Source organism: Triticum aestivum, chromosome 7A (assembly GCF_018294505.1).
Source record: "Triticum aestivum cultivar Chinese Spring chromosome 7A, IWGSC CS RefSeq v2.1, whole genome shotgun sequence".
Classification (NCBI taxonomy): Eukaryota; Viridiplantae; Streptophyta; class Magnoliopsida; order Poales; family Poaceae; genus Triticum; species Triticum aestivum.
This window is the reverse complement of record NC_057812.1, coordinates 58,300,056-58,322,539: the sequence shown is the minus strand read 5'-3', so window position 1 is coordinate 58,322,539 and position 22,484 is coordinate 58,300,056. Positions and strand designations below refer to the sequence as shown.

The 22,484-nt window shown below is 45.5% G+C and overlaps 3 protein-coding genes across 3 annotated transcripts; all 3 read right to left on the bottom strand.

Moving 5' to 3' along the window:
* Positions 1 to 84: 84 nt before the first annotated feature.
* Positions 85 to 2,883, bottom strand: LOC123151383 (putative cytochrome c oxidase subunit 5b-like). Its single transcript, XM_044571108.1, has 6 exons — positions 2,638 to 2,883; positions 2,464 to 2,549; positions 2,296 to 2,346; positions 819 to 885; positions 590 to 669; positions 85 to 467 (listed from the first exon to the last, which is right to left on the bottom strand). The coding sequence occupies exons 1-6, from the start codon at positions 2,762 to 2,764 to the stop codon at positions 399 to 401; spliced, it is 480 nt and encodes a 159-aa protein (XP_044427043.1). The 5' UTR covers positions 2,765 to 2,883; the 3' UTR covers positions 85 to 398.
* Positions 2,884 to 4,364: 1,481 nt separating this feature from the next.
* LOC123153007 (MEIOTIC F-BOX protein MOF-like) lies at positions 4,365 to 8,470 on the bottom strand. The gene is made up of 4 exons (XM_044572339.1): positions 7,268 to 8,470; positions 6,615 to 6,770; positions 6,342 to 6,528; positions 4,365 to 4,531 (listed from the first exon to the last, which is right to left on the bottom strand). Exons 1-4 carry the CDS (start codon positions 8,276 to 8,278, stop codon positions 4,365 to 4,367), a joined length of 1,521 nt encoding a protein of 506 aa, XP_044428274.1. The 5' UTR covers positions 8,279 to 8,470.
* Positions 8,471 to 18,064: 9,594 nt separating this feature from the next.
* Positions 18,065 to 21,889, bottom strand: LOC123150976 (sucrose transport protein SUT5-like). Its single transcript, XM_044570772.1, has 11 exons — positions 21,705 to 21,889; positions 21,467 to 21,532; positions 21,079 to 21,177; positions 20,589 to 20,653; positions 19,844 to 19,962; positions 19,639 to 19,741; positions 19,478 to 19,553; positions 19,173 to 19,364; positions 18,598 to 19,051; positions 18,450 to 18,493; positions 18,065 to 18,366 (listed from the first exon to the last, which is right to left on the bottom strand). The coding sequence occupies exons 1-11, from the start codon at positions 21,858 to 21,860 to the stop codon at positions 18,181 to 18,183; spliced, it is 1,560 nt and encodes a 519-aa protein (XP_044426707.1). The 5' UTR covers positions 21,861 to 21,889; the 3' UTR covers positions 18,065 to 18,180.
* Between the last annotated feature and the right edge of the window lie 595 nt (positions 21,890 to 22,484).

Sequence of the window (22,484 nt, the reverse complement as noted above, 5' to 3'; positions counted from 1 at the left end):
AAAGCGAAAACGATGCACGGATAACAAATTGCCCACCAGCAAAACAGTTGATGTGGCCACTAAAATTGGAGCCGTCCACGCAAAGAAGCAATTAAAACCTTATTGACTAGATGAAAGGCGGGTCGAAAATGAAAGGGAAGTCACTGTTTGTTTAATGAATCACATTATTCGTGTGCGGCAATTCCCCAAAAAGAAAAGAAAAACTATGTTTCCAGGGCCCTCTGCTGCTCTGATTTCCCAGTCATGACAACTGAGAACAGCAAACTGGTTGGCATGGGTATTAAACTCTATGGGCACGCAAAAAAGCTGGTGTTTTTCACAGCTTCAAAGCATCTCAGCAACAAAAATAATCGGCACCGGTCCACTGTTTCATCAGTAGACATGCCCTCTCTTCGATCTTAATGGTGGTGGTGGTCATCGTCATCATCATGTCCGTCAGGGTTTCCTCCGTTCCCAATAACCTCAAGCTGCAGAAATAAAGTTAGTTCCAAAGCTCAGAAACATGGAGGCAATACATGATTTAGTATCTTGTTCAGAAAAAGTTCACACAAGGAAAAGCAAATTATGTCAACAGAAGACAGCAACATACCTTGAAATACTGAGTGCAGACTGGGCATTCATGTGGCTCGCCTTTCTTCAACCAAAACCACACAACATCATGCTCATCCTCTGAAAAGGAGCAAAATGGTGAAATTTGGAATTTGAGTTAATTAGATTCATGGTGGGTTGATGATCATTTCTAGATAAGATGCAGGAGAAGACTGAAATTTCGCAGCCTCCTTTGGTGGAGACGGAATTATGTATGCAAGGTAATATACCTCCTTCACCGCCAGGGCAACCAACAATCCTTTTGTCAAAGTATGACTGAATGATAGCTGGATCTTCCTATGAATGAGGATGTGGACACATATTCGTTCAGTTAGACCGCACGAGTAGAAAAAACAACTAAAGTGGACAATGATATGTAAGGTACAGTTGAGCCAACAAAACACCCTGCAAAGTGATTTGTCTCAAATGGACAAGTTATGAGAAAATAGGCCAGGCAAATCAGTGTGGTAAAACAGAAAGGGGTCATTGCAGCAAACAAGCATACACAGGGACATCTAAGCACTTCACCATCCTAAGGCCTTGTTCGGTTGCGTGTGAATCCGAGTGGATTGAAGGGGTTTGAGGGGGATTTAAACCTCTTATAAGTCAAAATACGAACCAATCCTTGCCAATCCCCTCCAGTCCTCTTGGGGAGAGGATTAACCGAACAAGGCCTAACTGAGAATAGTCTACTCTTGATATATGAGGATAATATACTTTATTGGAAGATAAGAAACTATAAATTCAACTTCAAAATAAGAGTTACAACCATTGAGTATGTCAATTCACAAATCACAGCAGCTAAGATCGCATTGATAAGGAACAGCCTCACCAAATAAAACAAGCATGATTTTCCACACAAAATGTATCTCCATGAAACGAAGTCTTAACATGATATTACAAACCAAGAACAAAAACCCACCAATAAGCATAAAAGGAATAGAAAACAGACCAATCAAAAAGCAAATTCTAGATGCCTGGAAGTATTGTAAGTTCAACAGGTGCGTCAGAGTCATAACTAGCGGTTGGAAATTCAGAAAGTTAACCCTTGAAACAACCTCTAAATTGTATTTTCATAACATGCTAAAAGGACAAGACAGCTGGTATAGCATTAGCCAAGCAAATGCTAATCGCCAAGGTCTGATATTATCACAACCCAGAAGATGACAAGTGCACAAAATGTTCAAGCAGTGACAAGGTCATAAGAATGTTAAAATCTATAGCAAGAAGACAAATTTGGATGCAGCATACAGCCTCATTTTACCAACAAAAGCATCCAAAAAAATACAAACACAGACATGGTTGTCTAAGCTGGACTGAATATATCAAAATAATCATCTCGCCTTACAATCCTGTGGAACATCTACCTCGACGAAAAGAACCAATGGAGAACTCAATTCCGCATATGAATGTTAATTCTTCACAATTCAATAAACAAAATATCAACCATCATATCCCCCAAAACTTACAACTAGAGCAGAGTAGTCTTCTTCACTAATTACTACTATTATACCAGTCTCTGACTATTACTATTATTACTACTGTAGTACATTAAGGCAATAACTGCAAGTACAAGGACTACACATCAACATTTCAGTGCGGACACAACAATCCATCCTAAGCAATCTATTTGACAATGCAATCACCGAATTCACGCGCGGATCAAATAACCACATCAGATGGTACCAAAAATGGGAAAGCGCTGACCTTGGTGCCGAATGGGCCGACGGGGGCGTCCATGTCAAACCGCTTCTTTCCCTGCAGACAAAATCCAACGAGGGTCAAGAATATAAACCGGCAAGGAAAGAAACCGTGAGAAGAAGAGACGAGGCCTAAGGCGGCCACGACGGAGGAGGAGGCGGCGGGCGGGCGGACCTGGAGCTCGGCCTCGATCTCCTCGCGCTCGTGCCCCGTGGCGATCGGCATCACGTCCTCGACCCGCGTCCTCGCCTGCCCCGCATCTGCGGAAAACGCGCGGCCCGCCGCTGTCAAATCGGGACCGGGAGACGGACGGGGACGGGGGAACGGCGGCGAGGGGCGACTGCTTACCGAGGGTGGAGAAGAAGGCGGGCGCGCGGCGGGTGGCGCCCGCGGCGGATCCCGAGATCGCCGGGGCGCGCTGCGCGGCGAGGGCCGTGCGGCGGGCGAGGAGGAGGGAGGCGGCGCGCTTCCACATGGCGGGCGGCGGCGGCGGCGGCGGCGGGCGATGGAGAGGGTGGGGAGGAGGGGTCGGGGTCGGGGGTGGTTCGAATGGCTCGCTCTCTGCCGATGGGTCCTATGGAATGGAGGCCTTTTCCACTTGGTGTTTCTTTTCTAGGCAACCAATAGTGAAAAATATAGAATAATTCCCTCGAAATGATGAAAAATCCAACCTCTCTCTTTCCATTTCGATTTTTGTTGGCAACCCCGTTTCCTCGGCTGATTTTCGACGTCTGGTCCGTCCCTCCTTCGGGAGCGTGTTTGGTTGCACAAACTGGATATGATTAAGAGTTATCAACTACTACTACATGTGATGCATATAATTACAAATAGAGCGTCTCGGTGACCGTGTCCGACGTGACGAGCACATGCTTGTGTGTAACACATGTTTTTTGAAAAGGTGTAACATATTATTGTATTATAATTAGTCATGCATTTCACATGCTTAAATATGGTGTTCGTCTTATAGTTCGAGACAAATTTACTCATCTCTTGAACCTGTTTCAAAATCACCCACCTGATGTTCTCTGAGTGCGGCATTTGCAAAATGTGCTTTCTGTTTAAATTTCCATGTTTTTCAAACATTTCATACAAAAAGGGTTTAACCAGATACTAACGCTAGGTTATTAATTACACTGCTAGGTTTGAATTATTCGCCCGCAAATACGAGTCCTGGACATTTGCGTGTTCATGGACCAAACATGCCCTTCCTTTCTCTGCAGCCTAATAAATTGTTGGGAATCACATACTCCGGGAGGATTATAATGTGTAGTGGGAGAAGCTCAAGTAAATTTTTTTTTTTGAAACGAGGCAAAAGACTTGCCATTTCATTGATTAAGAAGAAGAGAATTGCCCCGTTAATTGACGGAAAACCGGGCTAAAACCGATACAACTCAACCCATATGACATGGGCACCACCGGCCAACCTGGCCACCGACAAGAAACTCGGGGCTACAAAGAAGAAAGACATCCGCCGAGGAGTCGCAAGCGTCATCGTCATCACCGGTTGCCTCGAACGGGCGACTCCGACTTCACCGTAGAGCTCCACCATCGAAGTCAACCCGCAAACAGCCGCCAAAGCCACGACAGCACATGCCAACAGATGGCCACACGCGCAAGCAACCGTCAGCTCCGACTTTGACGACGAGCTTCGAAAGGGAAATATGCAGGACTTGCGCCGAGCGTGCCCTCCATAACGGAAGGGCACCTCAGACACGCCGGGAAGAACCGACTACCGAAGTCCATGCTGCGACCCGAGCTCCTCTCAACGCCATCATCGTTGCCAAAACAGAAACCAACGCCCCGCCTCAGCAAGCCACGCAGCGAAGATGCCGCCATCCACCGGTCTCCAGTCGTAGCCGGCTCCGAGACGATGCCCCCAAGGAGGAGAAAGACGCGAAGACCCCCCATCGCCCGATCCAGCTGATCTGAGGTTTCCCTCCGGAGCCAATGTCGTGGAGAGGAGGAGCACAGCTCCAAGACGACGCTTTCAAGAAAGGTAACGACACCCGCGGGCGCCGCCGTCGCCGGCTCCGATGAAGATCGGAACAAGGATTTCTCCCAGAGTTGTGCCACCATCAATCGCCACCGACCGCCGCCCACGCTCCACCATCCCAGCCGAGGTCGACCTCACTCTGACCGCGGGATCCCACGATCCACCGCACCCAGATGCGCACCACCCCCTGGCCGTAGCCGCCAACCACCACCGCAGCATCGTCGCGGCCACCACCACCGCAGCAACCACCTGCATCGCAAGGAGCAGCAACCAGAACGGAGCACCGAGGCGCCAGATCCAGATCGAACCGCTCGAGCGAAGCATCTGAGCAGGAGCCGGCACTCCACACGCAGCACACCTCGCGCTACAGGGACGTCAAGCCCGCCACGCCCAGCAGTCGCTGCGCCCGCCGCGCGCCGGCCGCCGCCGCGCCCGCCGCCGGTCCGCGCCCCACGCGCGCATCCGAAGTCGCCGCGCACACGCACGCTGCCTGCGCACGCCGTCCACGCCCAGGCCGCGCCAGGAGCTCGGACCGAAGCCGCCGCCCCAGCACCCCTCCCTCCGCCCGCAGCCTACGCGGAGCTCCGCGCGCCGGCCGCCATCCGCCGCCCACCGCCGCGAGCTCCCCCTCGCGAGCGTCCAGGAAACGACGGGGAGAAGAGGCCCCGCCGCCGCCGGATCCGCGCGGGCTTCGCCCGGCGGAGCCCACCGGCGACGGCGAGGGGAGTGTGTGGAAGGAGGGCGCGCGGTGGACGGGGCTGAGCCGCCGCTCGTGTCGCCCCAGGGAGGGAGGGACGCGAGGGCTGGATGTGTTCTCCTACCATATATAACCTCAAAAGCATGTGCTCAAGCTCAAGTATGGGGTACTTAGAAATAGCTTGGACTAAGCAGATTAACCTCGAAAGTTCTATAACTAGGATAATACTAATAATTCAACTGAGAACATGTGTGGATACAAAATTCCGTACAAGAGTATCAAATATCAAAACCGTTTTCCGCTCCACCATATATACGAGAAAACATAAATTGGCTACTCTTAGCGTGAACATTCCACAATAATGTCATGGTTAGTATGAACATTCCACAATACCATGGTAACATCATTTCATAGTACTTGTCTAAGGACGAAACCGACCTTGATCAATATATAATAATGCTAACTCACAACGCTAGAGAAAGACAGTCTCGACTTTCAAGGGTTTCATAGAGGCACACATAGTTCCGACTTCAGAGCTACTCAAATGAAGCATATCAGAAGCTCTGTTCCATGCTGCCGCCATGATCTGTGCCGCATGAGAGAATCATCTGCACGGACAACATTTTGACATTAAGATAGCCTTCCATTGTTCCAAGTTTCAAGGTACACAAAAAATTGTAAGTAGGCCTATAACAGTAATAATGTGCTGCAGGAAGATTTTACTTTCCCGTTTCAAAATACCTGGCATTTTTCACCTTGAACAGTTAAATTCAGTTATATTTTGTCAATCATTTCCTTCTTGTTGTTCAGTTTGGGTGTATTTAGGTGGTAATGTTAGATTTTTATTACAAACATTATTATAAAACTTAATTTCCTTAATATTTATAGATGTATTAGTAAAAAAGGTGAAAGTGTAACTTTAGGAGATGCACAAAAAAAGATGCCAAATATTTTGAAATGTAGGTAGTTTCTTGTCCCTCAGATCTATGTTGAGTACAAAGTGACGATTTCCATTATTCAGATATAAGACTTGTACGCCTTACAGAGTTACAGTAGATGAAAAGATATGTAACCGGATGTAAGATCTTACCGCCAAGTCTGCAGTTCCTACACGGCAGCCCATCTGCGTCTTATGGCCAAGGAAAGGCCTGGTTGAAATGTGAGGGGGCAAATAAGTTTACATCCAGATCAAGCTCGAAAAACAAACACCAGGTTTAAACAGTAGCCTTATCATTTAACCAAAATAGTAATAATGTAAGACTCACATTGCAAATATAATGACATTTTGTGGCTTTAGTATCATTTAGCCTAAGTAGTAATATGTAAGACTTTAGTGAGATATGGCAAGAATACATGACTCACGAGGTTGGTGAGTCGGCCGGTGATTGACAGATATCTTTTCCATCGCTATGCCATTAGCCACGAAGAACTGTGCTAACACAGGAACTCTTTCATCATCCTTGGGACATTTTATATTGACCATTGTAAGGTTTTCGCAAGCAAATGATGTACCCTCGGGTTTGATATCGTCATCTATTTCCTCATGTTCCTTGTCGCAGAACAAAGTGAATATCATGAAATGTCCAAACTAATTTACCACAGCTCAAAATATAAGCAGTATAAGAATCTTTATACCGTTTTGAGTTTAAGAAAAAGCCTCTCGAGATTTGGAGCATGCTGCAGGAACAAAACTAATGGATGCAAGTCAGCAGCCATACACCATTCACCAAGGGATAACACCTTCAGGTTGCTAAAAACTGGGCACATCTCCAATTCCCTATTCAGAATTACCTTCATACGGAACACAAGTGAATTTGTTCAGTTCGGTCCAAACAAAAGAATAATAACACGGTGAACCTACATGCAATCAGACATTTGCAAGTGAATGTTTGTTTCTGATTAAGTTGTGTAAGAGGATGTTGCCGTTAGACTGTAGACATGCTAACAAGGATACAACATTGCAAAAGAAAAGGGATAAAAAATTCTCCCGGCAAACTACTCAAATTCTATGTGATTTGCTTAGAATTTTATTACAATAAAGCTAGAAATTATTTCCCATAACTCATCAGGTCACTTGTTGTGATTGTGAGTATGTAACCGGCTGTTGGTATTAGAGTGCAAAAAACACACAAAATGTGCAGATAGCACATTGGATGTCCAGTAAAGAAAAGGGGGGGTTCGTTAAGTAAATAATTTTTCTGCAAAGAAAATAACTGACAAATCTATATTAGTTGAACAAATATAACATTGCTGAAATAGAGATATCAGCAACAGATTCGTATATATACCTCTTCGGCATCAGCTATCAGCTCCAAACTTGTAGCATTCGACAGGCTGCGGATAACATTTTGGCCACCTAAAACTTTGTCACCATAGAATTCATCACATGTACTCAAGTCGCTATCAGCGTCGCTGTCATCATTTGAGTCGCTGTCACACTCAAACACCTCTGGATCGGGCTCTGCGTACCTCTCTTCAAACTCATCATGCAAGAAAGAGTCATTAAGCATGATTGTGGCTGTGGCCAGGGAAGCCATGTCTTCGAACGAGGGAGCATGGTGGTATGGATTGACACAGCGCAGCGATATGAGGTTGGGAGCAGCGACGGTGAGGTCCCTGATGATCCTGCACTCGACCATGGTCAAAGTGATAAGGGAGGCAGATGATATGTGGGGGCCATCCAGGGAGCAGTCCTTGAGCTCCAGGACTTGCAGAGAAGGGCACTGAGAGGAGAGCTGCCTCAGCGTCTTGTCGTACAGCATTGTGCCCGACAGATGCAGGTGCTTGAGGTGGCAGGAGACGAGGGGCACGTTGTCGAGGTCGGAGAGGTCGTCGTCCCTTGGGTGATGGCTGAGCTGGATGAAGCGAGCCCTGCGGTTTATGGCGGCGCGGATCCACATTTCGACGTCCTCAGAGGAGTAGTCCTCCCCGTCGTCGTCGTACTGGGGACTGTAGGGCATGTGTGGAGCATCCTGGCGTGGGGGGCTGGACAGGACCCGGAGGGCGTCCAGCGGCGCGGACGCCTCCCGCAGGAGCAGGAAGTGGTTGGCGAAGCTGGCGAGCCGCGTGGGGAGGCGCCGGTGCCGGGCCTTGCAGCAGACCCGGAGGTCGACGCAGGGCGCGGAAGCCCAGAGGTCACGCCAGCGGCGCGAGAGCACGCAGGTGCGGGCCACCTCCCACGCCCTCAGGAACGACATGACCTTGTGGAGGAGGTCGTCCGGGAGGGCGCTGAGGCGGTCGAGGCCGGCGGAAGCGTCGAGGGAGACGGCCTCGGCTCTGGGTTTCTTCCTCCGGGACATTTCGTCGAACGGTTAGCCTGCTTCAGATGGTTGCTCCGAGTTTGCTGGGACTGGGAGTAGGAGGAAGAAATTCGTTGGAGGTTTGCATTGCAGATTGCGGGGGAGCAAGAGAAGGCGGAGGGAGGATGGATCGGCGGGCCTGCGCAAGGATCGATCGGTGGAAGAAGTTGCGGTGAGTTCTTGCACTCTCAATCAAATACAATCCCACCGATGGTACACATTAATTGTTGCTCCCTCCAGGAGTGAAATGCTTGGCAGAAGTGGGTAAATTTTAAGCCACGAACATGTTGGAAATATGAGCAATTTATCGAATAATTTTATTAACAGAAATACTAGATAAAACATGATTAATATAGTAGAGATAAAACAAGTCATGCGTTCTGACAGAGAGAAGGAAAATAGTTTCTGCATATATGAACTGTAGCTTATCATATCTATAGCAGACAGTAGAACTAGTTGCATATATGAGGTAGAACCTAACATATTTAAGGCAAGTACTAGTACGAGAAACTGTGACAGGATATCTAACAGAAAGAAGAACACATACAAGACAACAGCAGCAGCAGCACTGGACTTGGGGTCGGTGTCCTCATCAGCCATGTCGTCGAGGAGGTTGTCGACGTCGGGGAAGAAGTCGTCGTCGGGGAAGTAGTCGTTGGAGTCCGGGGCGTCCGTGACGAAGGAGTCAGTCAGTAGTCGCGCAGAGCGCTCTCCAAAAACCTTATCACCCTTCTCCCGTACAGGACTCAAAGAGGTGCGGTTTCGGAGGCCTACTGTCCTGACCTGCGGTGCACGTCGCAATCCGGGATGAGGAAGACAGCAGCAGCTCAGAGATTAGAACCGGTGGCGAGAGAAAGGAGAAGTTCTGGTGCGTCTCTCTGAGAGGAGCGACCTCCCTTTTATAGGCGCAAGAGAAGGAGGCGAGAGGCTGCGCCGGAAGCTGAAGGGAACGTGGGAGATGAAACGAACAGACAGCAGCCGAAGGGTGCAGCGTTCGTATTCAATATCCACTACAACAAAAACTTTCCAGCTCCCGAGTGACCTTTCGTATACCCGTAGTGCGTGGCAAAAATTTAGACATCGGCTCGGCTCATTCCCGCAACCCGCGTCGCGTCGCGTCGTGACGTGGCGAGGTGGGCGGCGGAGGAGGAGCGCGCGTGGATATCCCTCTTGTTCTCATGCTCGTACAAGTAGGGAAATAATCTCCCTTACAAGGAGGTCCAACTCCCACTAAACTAGCAATGTGGGACTAAACTTTAGTAGTATCCCTTGCCTTGCACAAATGGGCTAAGTGGGCCTCTAGGATTTATTAGGAATTTCTAAAATAGTTATTGGGCTTCCCAAAATGGACTAAATTCCAGCAATCCCCCACCAGATCCCAGAGGCACACAGAAAATTGCCTTTGATTCCAAAACACTGTTTTATATACCGGTACTGTAGTGGAGACTGTTAAGTTGAACTTCCACCTAGAACTCTATGCTACACTAGTAAGCAACTTGAACAGTGGACTGGGCCTTGAACTGCAAGTTTTCTGCGAATCTAGCTTCATATAAAGTCTTGATCGATACGTGGCTACCGTGGGTCTTCCCCGCGGGTGGAGTTTATGCGTCATACTCCGAGACCTTTCATGAGTTTACTAGAGAGAACCCTACTCTCATAGATTGCGACGTTTAACAATCAGACTCATATAAGTGCGTTTTTCAAAAGATGTTCTGCAGGACAACATCTCTGCTTGAAAGAGCCACTTAGAATACATTAAGATATACATCAACCTGCCATGCAGATTAGGAGAGTATTGCATCTTTATGGAGTGGTATTTTAACAGTAAGGGTACTCTCCTCCCAGTTGACCAACAACTTGTTTTCCACATCTAATTCACGGGATCTCCGATCACAAAGAATAGGTTACCACTATGAACAACTCATATTGTGGATCTCATACCCATCTCCCTTTATGCATTATCTATCACATTACGTGATAGACCCTTAGTAAAAGGATCTGTTAGATTTTTAGACGTTTGGATATAATCCAATGCAATAACTCCGGTGTTTCTCATTTTTCTGACAGACTTTAACCTTCTCGAAACGTGTCTTGATGAATTCATGTTATTCTTTGAGCTGCTCACTTTCGTGATCACAGTTTGATTGTCGCATTTCATAAGAATACCCGGTACAGGTTTCTCAACAACCGGCAAGTCATTCAAGAGCCGGCGAAGCCAATTTGCTTCGACCGTAGCTGTATCTAGTGTTGTGAGTTCTGCTTCCATTGTTGATCTCGTTAAGATGGTCTGCTTGCAAGACTTCCAAGAAACAGCACCACCTCCATGAGTGAATACATAACCGTCTGTGGCCTTTATCTCATCAGCATCTGAGATCTAGTTTGAGTCACTATACCCTTCAAGCACCTTTGGGTGCCCTGATGTAGTGAATTCCATAATTTGCAGTGCCTTTCAAATAACACAAAACTCTCTCTAGAATGCACATCTCCTGGTTTTGAGACAAACCGACTCAGTTTGCTAACAGCAGAAGAGATGTCAGGTCTTGTAGCACTTGCTAAGTACATAAGCGAGTCAATAATCTGAGAATATTTCAATTAATCTCTAGCAATTCTTTGATTCTTCCGAAGTAACACACTCGCATCATATGGTGTTGGAAAGGGCTTGCAGTCACTATAGCCAAAGCGACTCAAGATCTTTTCCACATAGTGAGATTGAAGCAATGTAATCCCACCATCATCGTCTCTCAATAACTTGATGTTCAGAATGACATCAGTCACTCCTAAATCTTTCATTTTAAAACAGCGAGATAGGAAATCCTTGACCTCCTTAATAACATTCAGATTTGTTCCGAAAATCAGTATGTCATCAACATACAAGTACATGATAACTCACTCGCCCCCACCATGGCGATAGTACACACATTTGTCAGCTTCATTCACAACAAAGCCTGCAGCTGTTAAAGTTCTTTCAAACTTCTCATGCCACTGTTTGGGTGCTTGCTTAAGTTCGTACAAAGACTTCAACAACTTGCACACTTTCCCTTCCTGACCATCTAGTACAAACCCATCTGGTTGTTCCATATAAATTTTCTCATCCAACTCTCCATTTAGGAAAGCAGTCTTAACATCCATTTGATGAATGAGAAGACCATGCGAGGCAGCTAGTGAAAGTAGAACTCGAATAATGGTCAATCGAGCCACAGGTGAGTAAGTATCAAAAAAGTCTTCACCTTCCTTTTGTGTATAACCCTTAGCCACGAGCCGAGCCTTTTACTTCTTAATAGTACCACCAGGCCTAAGCTTCTTCTTGAATACCCATTCGCATCCTATAGGTTTGCATCCATAAGGACGATCAGTTATCTCTCAGGTTTCATTCGCCAAGATGAAATCCATCTCGCTACGAACCGCTTCCTTCCAGTAGTCAGCATCTTCAGATGCATAGGCCTCTGAAATAGAACTGGGAGTGTCATCTATGAGATACACAAGAAAATCATCACCAAAGGACTTTGCAATCCTTTGTCTCTTGCTCCTAGTAGGAACTTCATTGTTCTCCTCCACAGGACTTTCAAAGTGTTCTATCGAAATGGCAGGTTTGGTAATTGTAATTGGTTCCTGATTCGATGAATCAGGCATCTCCTGATTAGATGAGGTAGCCATATCCTTCATGGGAAAGATATCTTCAAAGAAAGTCGCATCATTCGACTCCATGATCGTACCAACATGCATGTCAGGTACCTCAGATTTTACAACCAAGAATCTATAGCCAATGCTATGAAAAGCATATCCCAGGAAAACACAATCCACAGTCTTTGGTCCAAGCTTCCGCTTCTTTGAAATTGGAGCATTGACTTTCGCCAAACAACCCCATGTTCGCAGATAAGAGAGTTTTAACCTTTTCTTCTCCCATTCCTCGAATGGAGTTATCTCTTTGTTCTTTGTGGGGACTCGGTTCAGGACATGACATGCTGTCAATATCGCCTCCCCCCACCATGCCTTGGAGAGACCCGATGTATCTAACATGGCGTTAACCAAATCAGTTAGAGTATGGTTCTTTCTTTCGGCCACCCCATTTGACTGAGGTGAGTAGGGAGGAGTCCTCTCATGGATTATACCATGTTCCGCACAAAAAGCATCAAATCATTGGAAAAATACTCTCCACCACGGTCGGACCTAAGCCTCTTGATTTTTCGATCAAGTTGGTTTTCCACTTCAGCTTTATAGATCTTGAAAAAGTTCAAAGCCTCATCCTTAGATTTCAGAAGATACACACGGCAGTATCTAGTGGAGTCATCAATTAACGTCATGAAATATTTCTTTCCACCTTTTGTCAACACACCATTCATTTCACATAGATCTGAATGTATGAGCTCTAGTGGTGCAAGATTTCTTATTTCCGCAGTCGTGTGAGACTTACGAGGTTGCTTAGCTTGCACACACACTTGACACTTAGATCCCTTGACGGTGGTGAAACTAGGGATTAAGTTCAACTTCGCTAGTCGCGACATGCAACCAAAGTTAACATGACAAAGACGTGAATGCCACACATTGGATTCACTATTGTTGCAAATATGATTAACAACTTTATTGCAAACGTCTGATAAGGATAAACGAAACAAGCCTCCTGACTCATAGCCTTTACCAACAAAGGTTCCATACTTGGATATTACAAATTTATTCGACTCAAAGACAAGCTTGTAGCCATCTCTACACAGAAGAGATCCGCTAACAAGATTTTATTGACGGAGGGGACATAATGAATGTTCTTTAGCCGCACGATCTTCCCCCAAGTAAACTTCAGATCGACCGTGCCAACACCACGAATAGAAGCACTTGAACCATTGACCATCAGCACGGCTGAAGTCCCTGCGGTCTGATAAGACGAAAACATGGAAATATCACCGCATACATGCACATTAGCACCCGTGTCAATCAACCAGTCAGGAGAATGACATACTGAAAGAATAGTGGGAAATATACCATACCCAGCATCCTTCATGTCAGTGTCTCCAATGACAACATTAGTTGTCTTGCCGCCTTTTCCAGGATGACGCTTGTCATAGCGATTAGGGCAACTAGGAGCCCAATGATCAGGATCCCCACACACATGACAAGCACCTTTCTTCTTGCCATTCTTCTTCTTGAAGTTCGTGTGTTGCACAACCTTGTTCTTCCCATCAAACTTTGCTTTTCCATCAAACTTGCCCTTGTTCTTGAACTTGTGGGGCTGGAAGTTCTGCTTCTGTACCACATTGGCACTAGATCCTCCCTCAATACCTCGAGCACGTGTGTCCTTTGCTCTCGCCTTTTCTTCCACATCAAGAGTGCCAATGAGATCCGGGACGGAAAACTCCTGCCTCTTATGCTTCAGCAAGGTAGCAAAGTTCCTCCATGAAGGAGGAAGCTTAGTGATGATACCTCCGGCAACAAACTTGTCCGGTAGCATACAACTGAAGTGCTCAAGTTCTCTAGCAAATGACTGTATCTCATGAGCTTGCTCAACCACGGAGCGCTCTTCAGTCATCCTGTAATCATAGAATTGCTCCATGATGTACAACTCAGTGCCAGCATCCGAGACCCCAAACTTGGCCTCGAGTGCATCCCACATATCTTTTCCATTATCAATTGACGCATAAGCATCAACTATGTTCTCACCAAGAACACTCAAGAGAGCAGCCTTAAACAGAGTATCCATTTTCTGAAAAGCTTGTGCCTGTTGAGCATCAAGCTCTCCTTCAGGTTTGTGGAGAGTGGCGTCATAGCAACTGATGGTTTGAAACCATAAGACTGCTCTCGCACGCCACCTCTTAAAGTGAATACCCTCAAACATAGGAGGTCTCATGGAAGCAGCAAAACCACTCGGGGTAAATTGCCTATAATAAGGTTTTTGGATTGTTGAAAATATGAGCAATTTTACCGAATGATTTTATTAACAGAAATACTAGATAAAGCATGACTAATATAGTAGAGATAAAACAAGTCATGCGTTCTGACAGAGAGAAGGAAAATAGCTTCTGCATATATGAACCGTAGCTTATCATATCTATAGCAGACAGTAGAACTAGTTGCATATATGAGGTAGAATCTAACATATTTAAGGCAAGTACTAGTTCGAGAAACTGTGGCAGGATATCTAACAGAAAGAAGAACACACACGAGACAGCAGCAGCATCACTGGACTTGGGGTCGGTGTCCTCGCCAACCATGTCGTCGAGGAGGTTGTCGACGTCGGGGAAGAAGTCGTCGTCGGGGAAGTAGTCGTCGGAGTCCAGGGCGTCCGTGACAAAGGAGTCAGTCAGTAGTCGTGCAGAGCGCTCCCCAAAAACCTTATCATCCTTCTCCCGTACAGGACTCAAAGAGGTGCGGTTTCGGAGGCCTACTGTCCCGATCTGCGGTGCACGCCGCAAGCCGGGATGAGGAAGACAGCAGCAGCTCAGAGATTGGTACCGGTGGCGAGAGGAAGGAGAAGTTCTGGTGCGTCTCTCTAAGAGGAGCGACATCCCTTTTATAGGCGCAAGAGAAGGAGGCGAGAGGCTGCGTTGGGAGCTGAAGGGAACGCGGGAGATGAAACGAATAGACAGCAGCCGAAGAGTGCAGCGTTCGTGTTCAATATCCACTACAGCAAAAACTTTCCAGCTCCCGAATGACCTTTCGTATACCCGTAGTGCGTGGCAAAAATTTAGACATCAGCTCATTCCCGCAGCGCAGCGCAACGCAACGCGTTGTGACGAGGCGGAGGAGGAGCGCACGTGGATATCCCTCTTGTTCTCATGCTCGTAGAAGTGGGGAAAGAACCTCCCTTATAAGGAGGTCCAACTCCAACTAAACTAGCAATATGGGACTAAACTTTAGTAGTATTTTTGCCTTACATAAATAAGCTAAGTGGGCCTCTAGAATTTATTAGAAATTTCTAAAATAGTTATTGGGCTGCCCAAAATGAACTAAATTCCAGCAGAACAAACCTCGATGGTGATAAGAGCCCAGAGCCCAGCCGAATCATCAGAGAGAAGAGGCGGAGATGTTGTGGAGGTTCGCAGAGGAATGCCTCGATCTGAGTGAGACTCAAACTTCCACTCGATGCCTCCTGCGCTCCGTGTGGATGTTTTTGGGCTTTTCCCAGTGGAAACGGAGAGAGACTGGGCGCTGAGACCTGGACCAAATCTCTAAGCTTTTTTTTTTGAGCGGTGCCAAATTTCTAAGCTACCATGGCCTCGGGCCTCCCATCAGCTTTTTTTCAGAATCTTGAACCCATATATTTTTATAATCCTAACTAGTTAGAATGTAAACTTGTCTCAAAAAAAAAGTTAGGATGTAAACATGTAGAATTGTCAAAAAGAAATACGGGTTTGAGATTCTGGGAGAACCTGGGTAAAGGGTCGACTCTCAAGATTTTGAGAGAATCGGCCAAAAGAACTGGGCCGGGATATATTAATTTCCAGGCCCCGGGCCATGGCCCTGCTTGACCAAGGCCCGCTCCACTCTCCCCGACCCCCACCCCCGGGCGCCCCGAGAGCTCTATTGAGGAGTCGGATTAGTATTTTTTTCTCTATATATGTGTATTTTACATACCACAGTAATTTGCTATAAATTTTTTTAATTCTATTAAATGAAAATAAGATAATATAAGATATTATTGCTGGAAAAATTTGTTAGTATTTGATTTGATACATTGTGATCCTTAACGTTTATGAATTAAGAAAAGGGAAAGAGAGGGATTCAAACCCTCGGTAGACGAAAGTCTACATAGCAATTCCAATGCTACGCTTTGAACCGCTCGACCATCTCTCCTAAATAACATATTGTGGAAAATAAAACTGAGTGAATAGCAAGTATTCTTATTCCTGCAGTACAGGTCCAACTGCAACCGCTCGGTGGTTCCCTAGTTCTATTTGAAAAAATCCTTTTGATCTAAGTGGAAGGATACATGATCATTTTACTGGGAATTGCGCTCGCTATAAAATAAATGTTTTAATTCGGGTTTTCCCGCAACTAAAGCGCCCCGAGAGCTCTATTGAGGAGTCCAACTCGCAAACTCGCAACCAACGACAGACGGTAAGTCTTACTTACAAGTTGAGCTGATGATTCTTAGTGAATAAAAGGGCGCGCAAAAATTTAAGAACTAAGCGCAGCAGAAGATAAAAACATCAAAAAAGTTCAACCATTGAACATCTTTTTAATATACAATGAACCATTTTTAAATACACATTGAACATTTTTGTGATATACACTGAAAGTTTTTTAAATACAATTGAACATTTTTGTCATATACGCTGAATGTCTTTAAGTACATAATGAACACTTTTTTAATATATGGTGAAAAATTTCTTAATATATGGTGAAAATTTTGTTAAATATACGTTGAACATTTTTGTAATACACGATGAACATTATCATAATGTATGGTGAAATTTTTCATAATTTATGCTGAAACATTTTTTAATATATGATGAACATTTTTGTAATATGAGGTGAACTTTTTATATAACACACAAAAATAGAAGAAGAAATGAAAATATAAAATAAAATAAACAAAAAATAAAAAATTGAAAGGAAAAAAGGAACCAAATCCAAAAAAATCAGAAAATCCGGAAGCAAAAAACCGCAGAATAAAAACAAAAAGAAACCACCGCAGGAAACAGCGAGGGAAAATGGTCCCAAAATTAAGATGACACAAATGTAGCTTACCCCTTGTGAAAATCATTAAACATGGCCATTTATTCGTGTTTCAGAAACACCCAACATCCTTGATAGAATTCAGCTAAGAACCCATCAGGCCCCGGAGCTTTATTCTTCTCCATATACCTCTTTTTCGGTGAATACCACAACTGAGATATGATTCTCCTTCCTCAGAAAGTTGAGGAATATCATGAATCTCTTGCTGGTACTCCCTCCGTCTCGAAGTGTAAGATCGGTTTTCAGATTTCCAACAGCACCAAATCAGGCGAAAAAGACATTTGTACCCCGCGAGCTTCTTCCTCGCGATCAGCAATTCAAATTCCTCGCTGCGCCCACAGTACCTGGCCGCTGGCCTCGCCCAGAGCGCAGGAGCTCGAAGCCCTGGTGCTCGACGTGCTTGCCCAGGCGCTAGCCCAGGCACTTGGCTTCCAGGAGCTTCTCGCCCAAGAGCTCCTCGCCTTGGCTGAATATATATGCACCTAGTTAAGTGCTTGTACACGCACTTAGCTGAATATATATGCACCTAGGGTCGGTTCTTCATCCATTAAGGGAGGAGAGAAGAGAAACATTTTACTGTTATTCGTCTATATCAAAGGTTTTGACAAAAATAAAATACACAACACTTAATTCATTGAAATTAACAGAGGGGTACAATTTCACTCAAAAGCTCCTCAAACCAGTCAAAAGTGAAATAAAATTTAGCCAACTTAGCAAGTTCATGAGCAACATTATTAGGTACCCTATTACAGTGCTCAAAACTAGTAACGAGAAAATCACAAGCCAAAAGATAACAATCGTCAAAAACAGCCCCTGCAACCCGCCTTTTGAGCAATGGATAGACTATTCAAAAGATTTTGACAGTCCAATGGACTACAAAAGGGCTGGTCTTTTTTTTCTTAGGTGCTCATTTTGTCTGGGACTCTTCTCTTGAGGTGGTTAGCCTTTTTACCACCTTAGGTAGGTTTTGTTCTAAACTACTTGTTTTACATTATGTTGCAACATTATTATGACTTAAATAAAGTGGAAGGGCTGTGGGGCATTTGCCCTGCAGTGTAGGGTTAAAAAAACGAGGACTATGAAAGACGGCAGTGTATCAATATCAGTAACACCAAAGGGTTGAATCAAAGGCACTGCATAAACCTCCCTAGATAAAAAGTTTCAGCATCACAGTTATCTTACAAAGATTACTCCAATCCATTTGGTCATTAATTACAAATAGGTATCCTTCATATTCAATTTGACCAATCTTCCCTGCTCAATAACAGTCTTTTTAGCCCCCTGCCGTCCTTGGTATCTGGAAGCGCCAGCACCACCAGGATAGCACATATGAAGGCGATGACACCACCGATACCAAAGGCCGGTGCGTTGCCCTTGTTGAAGGCCCCGTCTATCGGACCGGCAGTGAGGCCGACTAGCAGCTGGTAAAGAGAAGCAATGACAAGAAAGTTATTTCTGTTCCAAGAAAGGTTAATCAACAAAAACAGCTAGCAGAAATACTCACTTGCGCTAGGGATATAACATTGGTGATCGCACCAACGGTGACTCCTGGTCAAAATTGAACAATAAAATCGGGTTAATTATTTCTTGGAGCAATTTAGAGGGGCAGTGAGAACACAAAGATGTTTACAAATCACAAAGAAAGCCCAAACCTTGGCCACCACCCTCCCCCGCCGCGAGCTGAGCGGCGACCGCCCATGGAACACTGTACAACACAGCCTGTGGGATCCCGATGAGCGCAAACATGGTGAGCGCTAGGGCATTGAGACTGTTGTCGGGGCCAGCGACGGTGAGGCTGGTGCTCAGAGACGGGTCGTACCCCTTTGTCGAGACGACGCCGACGGCAACCATCCCTGCCATGATGAGGAACACTGAGAAGAGACTGATGGACCAGATGACCTTGGACGTCAGCTTGCGGCATAGCTTGGGGATGAGGAAGGAGGTAGCCCCGAGGGAGGCCGAGCAGAGGAGGAGCCCAATGGCTCCTTCGCGGACACCGGCATTGTATTTGTCGGCGGCCATGTCAGCCACCCCGTTCGGGTTGCCGTGGTAAATCTCGCGACCCATCCAGTCCGTGTTATACTGCAGGAACGGGAACCAGGAGAGCTGCAACCAAATGCCAGATCACAAGAAGGATCCATGTTAGAGCACGTAGTAACTTCGGTGTGGGCATGCATTACACTCGCCTAATATAGTTATAGCTCTGGTCCGTGGAGTCTGGACGTACCCAGGTGAAGGCTGTTAAAGCGAGCACTCTGAACATGGCAGGACTCATGTTCTTCAAGCTCGCGAAGAGGTCGATGAATGCGTCGAGGCTGCCGCAAGTTTGAGCAAAGGCGGCACCGCCAACACCCTCATTATCGAGGGACTGCTCATCAGCGAGGAGCATGGTCACTACTGTGCTGATGACAATGAGCACCTGATCAACCATGTACAAATACAACATATGATCACCAATTTGTCAATATCAGGGTCATGAAATGGATGCATGCGAAATTATTAGGCTGATGGTGACAATACAGACGGACTTACCACAGCAGTCAAGAAAGCGCCCTTAAGATCTGCGCAAGCGTTGCAGCACGCGCTAGATTTCAGAGAGGGGAACCACCTTGCATACATATGACGGATTCACATCAGTAAGGACCAAAAGAAGGACATGAACTTCTGATCTAAAGAAGAAGGCTAGAATGTACTGGTGCCATGTTCCGTAGGCAACGACTGCGTAGCCAAGGATGCTGCCGATGGCCATCCACACGGAGAAGATCGCCTGGCCGACACTAGGGCCATGATTCGCAGCTGCAGTGGGCGCAACACAACGGGTACGTCAATTAGTTATTTCAGTGGGAAACAAGTGCTACAACACAATTGATGATGAAAGGAAGGATGGATGGAGCTCACCGGATAGGTCAGACATCATTGCTCGAACCGACGCCTGTGCGGTATGGATGACGCAGTCCAGCAACAAGAAGCCGACGACGTACACCGCCGTGGCAGCCCAGCGAGGGCCGGTGTAGGTGCTGAAGAAGAAGAACAATACACACATCAACGGCGGAGCTGTGTTGTGCGGGGCTAGCAACAAGAAGCCGACGACGTACACCGCCGTGGTAGCCCAGCGAGGGCCAGTGCCCCCCCCCCCCCCCCCCCCAAGCTTTGAACCAACTTGTGAAGGGAAAAAAAGGACTTAGATGAAAACATTTTCAGCTTTTGACCCCTCCAAACACTCTTATTTCATCAGATAAAGGGGACACCTACATGCAAGCTAAGAAATGAGTTTCTACTATTCATGTTATACCGTGTTTCGTGTGCATGCATCCACTGTGTGTCGGTACTTGCAGAATCATGTCATGTTTTCTAGTTTCGGCAAAATTTGTCTTGTTCCAATCTGCTAGTACATGAGAACTCTTATTAGTACATAATGATTATTGAGATTTTCCCCTTGTTTCAAGAGTGTATTCAGCATGTTCCATTAGGTTTCGGCTTTTTTCAGAGTGCCATATCTTAATGATTCATCGTATTGTATATATCAACAAAATCCGAATGCACGGATCACATTCTACGGTGGATCAAAGCATGCACATTATACATCGTGTATGGTAGGAAAACCACTCTATATTAAACCAACGAAAAATGTATTGTTACAGACCTGCAGTTCTCTTTGGTGTCGCCAAGGTATTGCCCAATGTCCGCGGAGAAACCAATGAGCATGCCCTGTTCAAGTCAGACTTTTTGGCTACAAAAAGAATTGACAGTACGTCTAATCTATACCAATATAAAAAGACTCAAAGGGGCATATCCAAAGAATCTCGACCGTCAAATCATGTTATCTAGCGGTTCAAATCGCTCCAATGTTGAGCGCCAAACACGTTTAACACTCTAATTATCCACCACTGCCATTGGTTATAAACTCGTTTTGACTCAACGCTATCCCATGAAATCTGCCATGTAATTAATATCCTACCATTCCCACGAAAAAAGTAACTGATATCTTACCAAATACCAACGTGCAACAGATATACCTTACCTAATATAACGTGCAACTAATATCCTACCTAATATAAACGTGCATATGAGTTTTGAACATGAGTTTTGAATGAGCTAGTGGAAATAAGAACATGAGTTTTGAATGAGCTTACAGAGATGCATATGATGAGGCATTCTAGGATGATGAAGGGCCTCCTGCGTCCTATCCTCATGGTGCATCGGTCGCTATAGTAGCCCACGATGGGGTTTACCTAGGGAAAAAAATAGCACAGTGTTATGATCTACCGATGATCTCATGTCTTCCTTGTGAAATGCGTTTATAATTAACTGGGTTCACATCCCAGGGAAGGAAAAATGGAAGAAATTATCGATATGAGAAAAGTTGCGCCATTTTTGTGGGTGCAATGCAATCACAGGATAAGCTTGACAGTAGTCACAAGTTCGGTGTCCTTGGCTACAATGGTGCATTATGCTTCTCCGATAAGATGACAAAACGATGGAAATGAAGACAAGATGAGATGGGTCACATGAAACGCTCACCAGAAATCCTGCGATCGGTCCGCCAATCCAGATCATGGAAGCATACTTGTGAGGAATCCCAAGATTCTAAAGCCCACGAGGCAAATCAACAGCACATATGGCAAAACAAAAGAGCCATCGTGAATATAACATCATCATCAGATTATAATATCATGAAACTTGACTTTGTCCGTTTATAGATAGATTAGAAAAGATGATGGTATCTGAGGTACTAGCAGTCGGCGATGCGCGGACGCACCTGGGAGTAGGGCGAGAGGAGGGACATCTCTAGGGCGCAGATGTACTGGATGCCGCCGGAGACCATGCACACGAGGAACAGCCTGAGGGCGGCCGTCAGGTTCTTCCGGCGCGCGCCGCCGTTGCTGGGGCCGCCGCTCTCGCCTGGCGGCGCCATGTGCTGCTTCAGGTGTGTTTTTCTTTTCTTTTGACACTAGGGTTGCAAGCTGCTGATGCCACCGGCTTGCCTATTTATATTCATTTTTTTTTTGCGATCAAGCCTATTTATATTCATTTTCTGGGCCAAGTGTCGCCCTCTGGTATGGCGGGCCTTTTCTACCAACCCATTAGCTAATCCATTGCTCCCCGTCCTCCCGCCAGGAGGGTTCAAAAAGTTCGCGGATTTGAAAGAAGTTCATGAGTTCAAAAATTGATTGTGGAATTAAAAATATGTTCTCAAATTTTAAAATGTTCAGCAATTAAAAAAATATTCGTAAATTAGAAATGGTGGTGAATTCAAAATAGTACATGATTCAAAAGAAACTACGTATTTGGAAAAAACTTCATGAATTTAGTTTTCATTTAACAAGTTTCAAAATTGTTCACAAAATTGAAAATCTTCATGAATTTTAAAATATTTGCAAAATTAGAAAAGGTCCACGAATTTAATTTTTTTGTGAACCAGGCAAAAGTTGATGAATTCCTCAATTTTAAAAAGGTTCGAAAATAAAAAATTTTGTTTCTAAATTAATATTCGTGAATTTTGATAAAGTTCATGAATTAAAAAATAGTATAGTAAAAT